At 44.7% G+C, this 13502-nt stretch overlaps 2 protein-coding genes across 2 annotated transcripts in view; one reads left to right on the top strand and one right to left on the bottom strand.

The window, feature by feature from the left end:
* Nucleotides 1–1615: 1615 nt before the first annotated feature.
* On the bottom strand, nt 1616–4247 carry XBP1 (X-box binding protein 1). Its single transcript, XM_087754719.1, has 5 exons — nt 3945–4247; nt 3779–3875; nt 3571–3699; nt 2800–2963; nt 1616–1937 (listed from the first exon to the last, which is right to left on the bottom strand). Exons 1-5 carry the CDS (start codon nt 4151–4153, stop codon nt 1751–1753), a joined length of 786 nt encoding a protein of 261 aa, XP_087610845.1. The 5' UTR covers nt 4154–4247; the 3' UTR covers nt 1616–1750.
* Nucleotides 4248–4412: 165 nt separating this feature from the next.
* The window catches only part of ZNRF3 (zinc and ring finger 3), a 119609-nt gene continuing 110519 nt past the window's right edge, over nt 4413–13502 (top strand). The window contains exon 1 of the mRNA XM_087754548.1: nt 4413–4855. The gene's annotated coding sequence lies outside the window, so the exon portion shown is untranslated. The remainder of the gene's footprint in view (nt 4856–13502) is intronic.

Below are 13502 nucleotides of genomic sequence, written 5' to 3'. Positions count from 1 at the left end.
TTGCAGTCATCCCTATTTTCCAGCTTGAAACTAAAGCAACTTATTCTCAGATTATGTAGTTTATTTTTTTTAATCTAAGTTTCTGCTATACTGCATAGCTGTAGTTTTTACTGCTATCCAATATTCAGATAGAATGCTTTATTACAACCTAGGTTACTCAAGTTTGTAATCCAAAGCAGTCCTGTCACCTTGAATGTTAGTGACCAATACCCTCCTGTCCCATCCCCCACCTCAAGTTATTTTTGTCAAAATTTAATGCAAGACATGAAATAGCACTTAAACCAAGAACAGCTGTGCAAACACCTGCAACAGCTCTCACTTCCAGTATAAAATTTCAGTTTCTTCCCTGTACTGCAATTCAAGTGTTTTTAATACTGTCATGTTGAAACAAATGGATGAAGACAACAGAGCCCTACTGTGGTATTTGAAAGTAGCTCCTGCACTTAATTTTATGCTTCAGGAATTCCTGTAGTAACAAGACTCTGCCTTTTTCACCCTGTGTATGTCTCACACTGCTTCACAAACACTAGACCCACCGCCTGAAATGCGCCCACCTTCACTCAGACTAAGCATTTTGAATGGCATTACTTGCCAACAGGAAGATACTACAATAATTTTAGTCAGATATCAAGCTACTGCTACCTGCATTCCCTATTCAGGCTGCAGAGTTTGCTCTAAGCAGCTCTGGCCATCATACAAACCCATCTACCTTGAACAGAGTTTTCAACATCAAGTGCTCCCAGAAAGAACCTGCCAAAGCATCCAGCTACATACACCACAGAGGTGCTGCTGGGCTGATGCATTAAGGTGGTACAAGGACAAGACACAGAGACCTTATCTGTTAAAATTTCTATAGTTTCAAACTCTGCAAGGCCCAGGTACTCTCCCCTCCCCCCTCAGATTCAAGGTAAAAAAGGGTCAGTGAGCTGCACTGCACATTTATTGCACCAATACAGTTAAATATTAAATGGAGAAAGCAACTCTACATAGCAAACGGAAAACAGGCATTTACATAGTAAATCTGTAAGATGTACAGACGATTTAGTTTTAACCCAGTTGTCTGTACACAAATATCCCACTGCAGTTTTTGGTGTTAAAAGTTATTTCAAATGGAAAACAAAGTGAACATTTCCAGGTTCATGTATAATTGACAAGTTATTGAGAAACCAATGCAATGCTGATGGGGGTGGCAGGGAGGGCAGAACAGGACACCTCATGGTTTTTCATACCAGGAGAAATGCATTGGCCATCACTCCACCTACCAGCATGAGTAGAAATGAGCAATGCTTTCCTGAATACTTTTGATTTCCCCCACCCCCACCCCAAAGGGGCATATCCTGTTATCCTGCCAGGATAGGTATCCAAGGGGAGTTAACACTACTGAGTTAGACACTGATCAGTTGGGGAAAGAGTTCATTGGCAAAGCTATCCTCCCAAGCATGGTCAGTGTCAAGTGGAGAGGACATGTCACTGAAGGGTGACAGGGATCCTTCATATCCAGAGTCACTACAGGCATCCAACAGATAGCTTGAGGCTGCAAGGCTATGATGAGAAGAAAGCAGATGAGAGATGCCCAGTTCAGGCATGAAGCTGTCTACAGGTTCTTCTTTCACAGATACTGGGACCTCAGGGATAGCTTTGTCTTCAGATGGAGATACTTCCTCAATTTTCACTAGCATATTGGTTTGGTTGCCCATTTTAACAGGAATCTCCAGTATTAGGGGCTTTGTGTACACATGATCAAACCTTATCAGTTCATTAATGGCCTCCAGCTTAGCTGATGGGGACCCCAAAGACAGAGAGGGGGAGGTTGGTATGGAATTCGTTTCTCCGCAGATATCTTCCTCCAGCTTTTCCAGGCATGTTGACTCTGAATCAGCATATTTGAGAAACATCTCTGGGTCCAGACTGTCCAGAAAGCCCAACAGGAGATCAGACTGCAGAATGAAAAACTGGTTTAGAAAGACAGCCCACTACTGTTACAGCAAAACACCAGCTGTGGCACCTACAAGCCCTCACCTGGAAGTTAAAATACACTAATGTAATCATAGAGCTAGGACTTTTACCAAGAATGCCACTGTCACAACAGACAGTTAAGGCAGTTACTTATCTTCAGAAATTCTTTGTCCATTAATTTTTGTAATGATGCTGGCAATCCCCACAGAATTCTACATGCATTTGATATTCACAGCCTGTATTAGAAACTCCTCAACATCTTGGACCCATCAGGTACAACACCGCACTACCTGCTGGCTCCACAGAGCAAGTACCAGAACCTGGCTTAGGCGGACCTCCCCATGACCAAAGTTGGGGGCTTTGGTTTGGGTTTGGTTTTTTTTGTGTTTGTTTTTTGTGGTTTTTTTCTTTCTTTTTAAAAAGGTGAAAGATGCCTGTCCTTACATTTCTAGAAGTCACTCATGAGGGAACTCATAAGTTCAAATAGCTTTGCTAAGTGCCAGCAACATCAGCAAGATGATCCAGTTTGTTTTCAACAACAGTAGAAGCACAGTATGCTTTTGGTATTTGTACACTTTTACTGGAAGAGCTAAGGGACTGCTCCAGGCAATATCCTCTAAGACTATTGAAACTGGACTTGAACAAGTTGCATCAACTCCTGTACTCACTAGGTACAGCCTAACACAGGCGTTTTGAGCCACAGGTATGGCATTCCAGGACTTGGAAAACAAGCCAACTATGGAAAGTCATCAAGCGACTTTACATCAAGAAGTTACAACACTAGTCTTAAATCCACAGTGGTTCTGAGTGTCATGGGCATTTTGGATAGGAGTGGACGCTCACCTCTGAGTCTGAAGAGTCACTGCCATCAGAATCCATGTGGAAGTTATCAGAAATGGTGACTGCTGGGCCTGCACCTGCTGCAGAGGAACACGTAGTCTGAGTGCTGCGGACTCAGCGGACCCGGTCACCACTCCAATCTCATCCACCTGTGATTCCCTCACAACCTGTGCCAGGGAAAAAAAAAAATCCAGTCAGTCACCACAAGCAATCCAGCAGACAGTACAGTACATAATCCCGAAGATCATGTAGTTCCTGCAAAGGCTTCCAACATTAGATTCTCCACTTGCTTGTGCAGTAGGAACCTGAAGGTAAGGCCACTTCCAAAGTTGGCTCAAACTGCCATATGTTCGCATTATTTTGTTCGCCACTTTTAAATGAGAGCCTGACCCCCCTCCACTATACCCCCTGTTCTTTTGAGAGGCATACATGACTGTAAGAGCTACTACTTTGTTCCTAGAACATAATGTAGAAGAGCACATGAAATAACCTTAAAACAGCTTGGAACTAGTCAGCTCGCTATCTCCCATACCACCAGTGGCACCCACTTCAAGCTCGGTATCTGTTCAGCCTGCGGGAAAGCCGCCACCGGAGCACACCAGCGCGTCTGGCACAGGACGCTTCCCTCCTCGGAGCAGGGCAGCTCCGGCCCGAGCGCCCTCCGCAGGGGGTTGCTCCTCCCCGCCCACCGCCACGCGGCCGCCCCTCGGGGCACGGCGGCTCTCGGCAGGTTCCGCCGAGGGACAGAAGCCACCAGCGCGGAACACGGCTCACCTTGGACTCGCTCTCCTCCTCTGTCTTCAGAGCATCTAAACCCAGGCGGCAGCGCAGCTCCTGGTTCTCCAGAGCAAGGTTACACGTCTTCTCCCGCAGGAGCTGGTTTTCCAGCAGCAGCTTCTGGTTCTGCGGAGAGCCGTGAAGCAGGGAGGCCGCCGCGCCGGCCGCGGCCGCCCCCCGCCCCGCGGGCCCCCCAGCCCCTTACCTCCTCCTCCAGCTCCACCACCTGCTGCTCCAGCTCCGTCATCCGCGCCTTCTTCCTGTCCCGGGCGCTCTGGGCCGCCACGCGGTTCTTCAGCTTCCTGCGGGGCAGGGCCGCTGTCAGCGCGGCGGGCCCCCCCGGCGGGACCCCGCGGCCAGCCCCCACTCACCTGCGCAGCGCCTTCTCCTCCGGGCTCAGATGGGTGAGCCGCTGCCGCTTGCGGGCCGGCTGCGGGGCCTCCGGGCCCGGGGGGCTGGGAGCAGCTCCTGCCGGCAGGACGACGGAAAGATGCCGCCCGGCTGCGGGGCCGGGCAGCTCGGCCGCTTTGCTGGGGACGAGGAGCAGCCGGGGGACTGCGGCACCAGGCAGCGCTGCCATGGCCGGCGCGGACGGGACCGAGACGAGAGGCGACACACTGCCCGGCGCCAAGGCTGGCGATCTGCGCTGCCTGCGGCCCCGCCCGGATTTCTACTATCGTGGCTCTTCCCCATTGGCCGGGGCGGCATGACGATGCGCCCAGACTAGCCCGTGATTGGCCTGCGGCTGAAAGCAAGGGGGGAAATGAATTGCATCAGACGACGGGGTTGGGGGGGGGGGGGGGGGGGTGAGATGTCGGTGCGTGGCGGAGGGGCGGGGCCACCGCAGCTCGCGGGGCGCCTGGGAGCGCGGGCACCTGGGCTCGGCTCGGCTCGGCCCGGCCCGGTCCTCTCGCTGCCGGCCTGGCACGGCTCGGCTCGGCCCGGCTTGGCCCTCTCGCTGCCGGCCCGGCTCGGCTCCCGGGTTGCGCCAGGCCGGGCCTCGCCGTGCTGCTGCGGCGCGATGGCGTCGCTGGGGCGAGGCGGGGTCGCTGCAGTTGAGGGGTGTCTCCAGGAGCAACCAAGCACGGTCAGAGGTGACGATGCAGTTAAAGCTTCTCTGTGGCCACCTTCCCAGAGGCGATCTGCCCCAGAGCAGTCACGAGCAGAATCCGAGGGAAAGGGACAACTTCCACGGGAACACAAGTGCCAAGAACGCAGCTGTAACAGATGCCATGAGAGTGGGCTAAAAATGGGCTAAAAAGAACAAAAAAACAGAGGAGAGGTTAGTGATTGATGAGTAGAAGTTGCAAGAGAGCATACAGAAATACCTCAGGGGTTGTCCTTTGAATCCAGCCTGTTTCTTAGAAGTAGCAGTACTGTGTGATAAGCGACACGTGCGCTTTCCGTGGTGTCTGACCAAGGACACCACTGTACCGTGATGGGTTACTGTCAGATCTGAGATCTCTTGGGCCCAGACAAGTAAAAATTTTGTAGGCAGAAAGCCTCAAAATTACTATGCGCGTGGGAATGCAGCTGCGTAGCGACGTGCAAGCCGCGATATGCAACCACCTAGGCCACTGGCTTTGTTTTGAAATGTCGACCTTAGCTAGGTGTGCAAAGCTTTCCATGCTTTGCTCATAGCAGTTGCCCACGACCTGAGTAGTTATGAAATGTTGAAACTTCAGCTACTTACGTTTATTTCTGAAACCCATTTGTACATTGGATTTAAATTAGTTAAGATGCTAAACAGTAAAGGAAAAACATGAGCTTTAAAAGTTCAAAGGCACTGGTGCGCTGGTTTGGCATTACTCCAGTATTGGAGTCCTGCCAGGCTTCCGTGATACAAAGAACAAACTCTGCATTTGTAAGTTTGTGTTTGTTCTTTCCTTACTCACTGCAGCATGACATTTAGTTAAGGCTGAGAGTTCACCTTTCTACTTTGACACCGTTGTGAAAAATATGGTGACTTTTCGATAAGCCTTTTAGTCTGAGTGCAAAAAAGTTGTTTGTTCTGGTCCTGCTAAGCCCTTCAGATACCCGTCATTGAAAACTATCTGCTTTTGCTTTGTATGTCTCTTCTGGGTTTGGACTCATGTTTCTTCTATAATTCTAATTCCCAATTAAAAACTTCACTGTTTTCTAACAAAATGCAGGTCCAGTATTAATATCTTTTTCTGATTTCAGACATTCATTTCAAGTAAGTTGCCCTTTTTTGCAACAAACAAAAAAGTTGAACAGGCTGCCCCTGCTTGTGCTGCTTTGCGATATTTATAGCTATGCTGCTGAGACTAGCCGTGGTGTGACTTATCATACAGGTATCCAGACGTCTTAGCATTCTGGCTGAAGAAGAATCCCAACTTTCTGTCTACATGTGATTTAATTTCCCTATTCAATTTTATATGAAACCAGAGCAAAAGCATCTTTTTTCCTTTTGCAACAACCATTTGTGATCATGAATAAACTTTGGAAGTGCAGAGACATATACTAGTAGAGGTACATGAGCCACTTCACAGTGATATGTGACCAGGTACAAAACTGGAAGCTGCCTTTGGCAGTAGTGGTGTCCACTCTTAACGAATATAATAATGGCATCCATTAACATGTCTAGTGGTGGCAGTAATAGCTGGCAAAAGAAGGGCATGACACCCTGCAATCTAGTCCTGTTGAATAATTCTAGTAGCATTGCTGAGACTAGCTGTGATGTAGTTACTGAGAATACATTTAGGCTCACAAATATTACGGTACTACCATTAAGATACATACAGTCTTTTCTTAAATATACGGTTAAGTCACTGGGTAAAAGAGTGGCAAAGAAAAGTTCAATAAAGCTCGTCTTGCACTGAGACACCCTTTCAGAAAGCCTTAATTAAAAGACTTCAAGTTTAATTCTGATTTCCACCTTTTTTTTTTTTTCCCAAGCTCACTGTTTACACATTACGGTTTTTGTATTTTTCTTTTTTTCAGTCATTGGATTCAAGCCTGTGATCCACATGACAGTGCTCTAGTTACTCAAGAATGCTTCTCACCCTGCCTTTTAGTTCAGCGCCACCATCTATCTAAAGGATGTGCCAGTGAGGATACTGTTGGCTGTCCTGCCAGAAACAACATTAGTCCAGCTAACATAGCTTTACCTAGTATGTTCCAGGTGGCCAACCCACCAAAGGAAATAGTTTTGTTTAACAAAGGTGGAGAGGCTTTGCCCTTGTGCAATATCAGATACAGAGAAAGAAATACAAGTTGAATGTTATCTACGTATGAAAAAAGGGGGAATAGAGGAGGGAAACAAAATGGAAGAAGAGGGTGTAGAGAAAAGATACTTTAACTAACAAGCATAGTCTGAGAAAGAGCTTGTTTGCCCAATGTGCGTCTGAAAACACTTGGAAAGTGGCCCAGGGCCCCAAGCTTGTGTCAACAGCTGGAGTATTCCCAGATCCATATCAACAGTTGATTAAAGGAGAAAGGGAACTGTTCTGCAGCCTAAAATGAGGTTATTCCAACCTGTAATGTTTGTAATGAACTTTGAAATCATTTTACTTACTCTTAAATTTCATCATTACACATTGGGATTCAAGAGTGCATATCTCAAAATTCTAGTGCTCTCAGTCTTAAGGTGGAAAGTAACCATTACCATTATAAGAGACTCTACTAACCTAGTTGTTGAGTGCATCGTCAGCTGGAGCGGGGGAAGAGTTTCACTTCAGCCACATTATTCAGTTGTCTGGGGTACTGGCAACACTTCCTTCTAGTCTTAACAGTTCAGGCTTTTCAGAAGCATACATGGGGTTCATGCTGTTCCTCTTGCCCTGAGTGGAAGGGTTGCTCTTAATTGTTGTAGTGGGTGGGGACAATTTACAGGCAATGTGGTAAAAAAGGATATAGCACTTTTCAGCAGTCTGGCAAGCCCAGCAGGAACAACTACGTACCTTTTCTTCAGCAACAAGGTGATACTCCTATAGTATGAGGAATTATGCAGAATCTGTATCCTTTGCCTACCTCGTGTAGCTGCTAACCTATCCGCACGCTGTAGGAAGTGACGTTGGCTTTGCCTTTTGTTAACACTGCCGTAAGCAAGTCCTGCAGAAAGGTGATTTTTTTGCTCAGCTATCATCCCTTCTCCATTAATACTTACTGTTGAGACTCTGCCTCATTGACCTCTATGATTGTTTCCAGTGTACCAGCAGAAAAGTGTGGAAAAGACCCAGTGAGTCCGACTTTAAACCCTGACTCTCCTGCAAGCATCTTACAAATATGTACCTTGCATTCCAGTTTCTTGTCCTCATGTTCCACCCACATACATTACTGGTACCTGTTACTACCCAGAGTTACAAGGAACAGTGGGTAGGTCTGCCTCAGTTCCATCTTAGAGCTGTGTAGTGGGCCACAGGCATGGACTGGAGATTCTTACTTTGATCATCTTTGTGGCTTAGTCCTCTGACCTAGCTGCTTTTGTGGCGAGGGAGAGATCCCATCACAGTTGCGTGCCTCCTGTTATGACTGTTCTTCCAATACCTTCAGAACTTCATGCTGGAGTTCTGTTTGTATTTTCCCCACAGCGGTGCCCTAGCCACTACAGGCAGCATCAGTTGACTCAGGAGCATATATCTTGTGACAGAGATCACATGCCCTCATAGTAGGCTTCTCTGTCTCCCCATCCCAATAGAATTAGTTCTCCCGTCACCAGAGTCAATGAAGCCTTGATTCTGATTCACAGGAGAAGTCTAAGTTAACTCAGACAATGCTGTTAGTGTTTCTGGAACAAAGATATTCTGAAAGTTGGCTAGAGGTTGGGCCTTTTACCAAGGCCTTTTTTTAAGGCATAGAGGGTCTCCCTTCACTGCCATTGAAGTTCCCAGCAGCCATATGAACTGCAGGTCACTTTGGAGCTCCTCTAGGCAGTTCAGTAGCATTGCCTGCATTCAAAGAGGTTGTGCCCTATTCCAGGTTTAGTGGTAGCTTAGTAGCAATAAATTTCATGCAGTACCTCATAAAAAAAGGCAGGTGGGAAGCACACTTCCCAAAGACCAGTTGTAGATGCATGTCTAGCAACTGATTAACTTAATTTTTAAAAAATATTAACCTCCATTGTTGTCCTGTCCTGTAATAACCTTTCTGCATCACAGATTTTTTTGGCAGCAAAATCATCTCATGCATCATGGCTTCTAACATCATGTGTGTGTAATTCCTTTTTTTAATGTTACAGAATACAAGATGGCAGATTTTTCTTAACAAGGTCTAATGATATATCGTCTCTTTTTGGAGTGATAACAGTAAATTTAAGATCAAGCAACCTATAAAAGGGCTCAGAATGTTCCTTGCAGGTACATAGTACCTTCCTTTCCCTGAATTTCACTTGTATTTTAATTCCCATTTGCTTCATTTTGTTAGACTCCTCTGAAACTCAAGAATTCTCTGGTCTTAGGCAAGACCAGAAATGAAATAACCTGTATAATTTTGTAGCAGTTGCAATTTTTTGCCAGTTTACTACTTCTTCCAGAAAACTGACATGCCTATTAAACAGCAGAGGTCTCAGTGTAGAGGCAGCCTGCTAATCCCCACTCTTATCTGAAAGTCAATCTCCCACTGTCACAGAATGCTGATTATAAAGGGAAAGCCTACCTGTTTACACGGACATTCGAATATTTTGAGATAAAGATCTCTTGATTTGATTTGTTCTGTCAGACTGAGAATCACATTTCTCTTGCACATTCAGAGACTGGAGCACACCACTCATGGGAATTTAAAAGAAGATAAGATATCCACAGCACAGTAAATGGAAAGGTTTGCTTCCCAGCAGCCCTGCACTACCAGTTCTGTAAAAATGAAACATTACTGGAAAGCTTTGCAAACATTGGTCATGTAAACAGATCTTTATACATAGCGACTGGATGCCCTTGGGAGGATTTATGTCATTTGCCAGTCCCTGAGAGGCTCGACCTGGGAATCAAACAGCATTGGATCAGCTGGCCAGGGAAGTGGGCTCAGGTCAGGGAATCTGTTTGGTGGGCGCCCCAGCTAGCTGATAGGTGAAGGAATCCCACAGGTCAAGGGGAGGTTGTGGTTGTTTAGTGTCTTACTTTGGGGTTTTGCTTTGGTGCTCTGGCTTCTGTTTCCAACCGAGTTGCTTAATGTTGAGCCCGTCCCCTTTCCACACCATTTCTCTATCCTTGACTCCATTGCATGGATTCCCTTTCCCTTTAGAAGGTCTAGCTGTTGGCATCTCTGGTGCTTGGCTGTGGTTTGTCTGACTGTAATACCTATTTCCGTGCTGTAGTCCTACTTTAGCTCTTTGGCTATTTTCTTTCTAGCTTGGTCCCAAGCACAGTGTTCCCCTGCAAAGGTCTCTTCATCGTGCTGGTGGGAAAAGGTGGACCAGAGAGTTGTGCAGATTATGCAGATTTGGAGGTTCTGGAAGATGCCACATTTTAACATAATTTCCAAATGTGATTAAGGTCTTGGCTAAACTAGAGGATGGAGTTGTGCACTGTGAGTTCTGTCTTTAGGTGTGATGTTACTTGAGAGGTATTGCGTCCATCTTTGTACACTGATGCATGGTGATACATTGGTGCTGGTAGTCACAAGTGAAGGAGAAAAAGTAAAGGTACTACACTTAGTTGAGATGATGCGAGTGCATCGTTGGGGTGGGGTTGCAGAATGTGCTTGGGCAATACAAGAGGGACTGAGCTTGCTGTTGCGCTGTCCCAGTGAACTGACAGCCTGTGTTCTGGATTCTGTGTAAGTATTTAACATGTTGAGCAAGCGCTCTCAGGAAAACAGCCAACTGTTGAAATCTCATATGCCTAGAAGCTCCTGTTCCAGTAAGTTTTTCTGTTTGCACATCCTGGTTCAGAACTGGAACCTCTTCTTGGAAAGTACTCTGAGAGGTAAACAATTGTGCTTAGGAAAACTTGATGACTACTTCCTATTGGCAGAAGCTTGCTGCTCTTTGGAGCAGTGCCAGCTTTTGAAAGGAAATACCTTCTCTTATTTCTTAGTCATTCCCTAGGCTTTGAAATTCCTTTAGAAGTTCAGAGCCCCTGAAAGTCCTGGCAACTTTCTTGTTTTGTAATTTTGAAATTATTTCCTTATATTCTTCCATTTGGGTGCCTTCACCTAGTTCTGCGTTTTGTACGCAGAAGCCTGCCTCCAGCTGTCATACGAGACCTGGTGTGAAAAGAGGCAGAGGAAAGTTGTCAGGAAATGTCAAGTTAGGAACCAGTTCTGCCTCAACACAGGTTCAGCATGACCCAAAAGGTGAGGGGCTTTGTCAGAACCCTCCGTCTCCTGCCTCATACAGTTTTGATGTGCTGAGTGCTCTGAGGGTGCAGGGTAACAGCTGGTGTTCACAGAGGGATGAGTCTACTATGTTTCCTTTCTGGTAGCCTCATTTCTTTGCTGTTAGCACTTGACTTTAATGATAACTCTTACGCAAATGGTCAGGGACAGCTGAAGCCCTTTATATACTAATTAAATAGATCATATGCTAGTACTTGACTGTGGCAAATCTAGTGCTTTAAGGTGATTAATTAAAAGTGCCAGTCAGATCTTGTAACTTAGGTGAGTCTTTAATATAATAGATAACCTAAGATGAAGTAGAGTGAATAGTTACTTAACTCACCTTCGCACGAATGAATCAGTTGTTAATGTAGTAATTCCTTCGTTTTAGCCAGTCACATTTTAAGAATGATTTTTGCTTTTGGTAGTCAGAAGTGGTGAAATGTGTTTGTTGGCTTTAATCGTAGGAGTACTTCATATTGCAGGCTTTATCCATCGCTAATTGCAGTATTAGTAGCTAATATGTTATACACTTTAATCACGTGCTTCAAATTTATTTTCTGTTGTTTACATATTGTTCACTTTAAATAGTGTATTGCTTGAAGTAGGGCCACAAGAACAGCAACTTGTACCATATCTTTACTCCAGAAACACTAATAACAATGTTGAATTAAATACAGAAGTGTCAGTATTTAGATTGTATGTAAATGTGATTTCCAGAAATATGCAGGGTATGTTACTTACATGTTATTTACATTGGATGCTTCTTCAATATTAAAAGCAAGGAAACTGCTAAGCACTGACATAATGATCACATAAAATTAACAGTAATCTAGGATTTATTGGGGTTTTAACTAGAAGTGAGTAGAGATGATATAGAGCAATCTCAGGGGGGCAAGAGCACAGTGAAAGACATTTGTATGGATGCATTTGAGGGTACCTCTTGCAGAATGAATGGATATTGAGAATCTTGGAAAATATGGCTCCAAATTTTTTCCAAATTCATTCTGTTCCCATCTGTCCTTGCAGAGGGAATGATGAAACAGCATATAGCAACAATTTCCTAAGGTTATTTCTTAGTATTCTTTTTTCTTTCTGTGGTAACAGGATCTGCTGTGCCTGCATGTGTGGTGAGGACCCTCAAGGAATGCATCGTGTGTCTGTACTGTGTTGCAACTCTCATGTAAACTTGTACTGTATATTGGACAATAGTTTGCAAAAAGAAAAGGCTGCAGTTATCTAAATAAGGGTATTTTAGTGCAATTTAACATATTTCAGTTTTACAGGCCTGATTCATTATTACCTTTTCCCTTTAGTAGACAATTACGTGTACAGAGTGAAGTGTTCCCAAATCAGAATGTTTTCCCTTCATACAGGTTTAAAAGGCTACACATTGTTTAAGACATTGGAAACCTTAACTTTTCAAACATTAACAGGGAATTTTGTTCACAAACAATTTTTATAATTAAAGTTGCCATGGCTAGTCTGTTGATTTATTTGGATTGCTTCAGTGCTGGTTTATTTGGATAAATTGTGTTTCCAAACTTTAAATAGTAAGAGGCAAACCCACAGCTGCATGGCACTTTTTCTTAACATAAATCTCCACTGATTTTTCTTTTTTGGTCTTTAATTCAGCTGATGAGTTACAATAGTTTGTTACTTTAATTTAGAATAATTTATGATAACGATGAAAACATGGTTTTCATAAATATAAAAACATTTTGTCCATTACAGTTGGCTTTCTGTTCCAAATTGCAATAGTAAAGTTCGACTGCATGAAAATGAAAGGCTACGGGAGACATCTTTAATTGAAACTAATGTTTCTGGAGATGTTTTGGCATGTTTTGCACATACTTGGTGCCTTTCCCCAAAGGGCAAAGGAACTCGCCTGGCTTTTTGAGTCTAGGAGGTCACCTACTGGTTGCTCTGCCTCAGTGCATCCCGACGTCTCTTCCTGAAGTGCAACACCAGAAATGACCTAAGGAGTGCTGGAGGTGTATTTCCATGTATCAAAAGATGAAACTGTTGATGCTGCTTCAGGAGTGGAACCTCATCAAGCACTCAGATATGTCTGAATAAAGCTTTCAGTCAGTCCTAAGCCTTTGTTTGTGCTGTGCAATCGTGTCTCCAGAGGCGTAGAGTAACAATTTTACTTGGTGATGAAAAAGGGCAGGCATGTACATGGCCTTGAATTCACTGGAAAAAGGACATCTCTTGTTTCTATTGCTTATTAGGGCGTACAGCAGTTTCATTTGCTTATGAAATAAGCTGTAGTGGTATTGGCCTCTGCAGAGCATGATGTTAAAACATGTACGGAATGTGGACAGTAGTCAGAGTTTCAGTTACTGAAATCATCTGGAAATGCAGATGTGGGAGTGTGAATGAGACAAACAGCTCTCCTTATCCTTCCTAAGGACACTTGGTGTGCTATGAGGACTTCTCAGATACAGTTTGCTGTGAAAAGAAGGATCTCAAGTTTAAGAAATGCTTTAATGAAAAACTCTCTGTTCATCAAAACCTCATTCTCATCATGCAGAACTCTCTGGTAGGAGGTTGCTTCTGATACCCATTTAAAACTAGCGTAGATGTCACCACACTGCACCGTGCAATGAAGGTATGTCCTGAATCCCTCCATGATGTTCTTTAATCTACACAAG

The sequence above is a fragment of the Nipponia nippon genome, unplaced genomic scaffold (assembly GCF_047370975.1).
Source record: "Nipponia nippon isolate SJK-2023a ecotype South Korea unplaced genomic scaffold, ASM4737097v1 scaffold_18, whole genome shotgun sequence".
Classification (NCBI taxonomy): domain Eukaryota; kingdom Metazoa; phylum Chordata; class Aves; order Pelecaniformes; family Threskiornithidae; genus Nipponia; species Nipponia nippon.
The sequence above is the reverse complement of the archived record's forward strand: the minus strand, read 5'-3'. Positions and strand labels throughout refer to the sequence as shown.

Excerpts from the sequence above, each read along its gene's own strand:
- XBP1 (XM_087754719.1), bottom strand. The coding sequence starts at position 4,153 with ATGGCAGCGCTGCCTGGTGCCGCAGTCCCCCGGCTGCTCCTCGTCCCC. Across the intron at positions 2,964-3,570 it reads AGGAGGAGAGCGAGTCCAAG|GTTGTGAGGGAATCACAGGT; the intron begins GTGAGCCGTGTT and ends TCCCTGGCACAG. Across the intron at positions 1,938-2,799 it reads GTGACTCTTCAGACTCAGAG|TCTGATCTCCTGTTGGGCTT; the intron begins GTGAGCGTCCAC and ends TTCATTCTGCAG.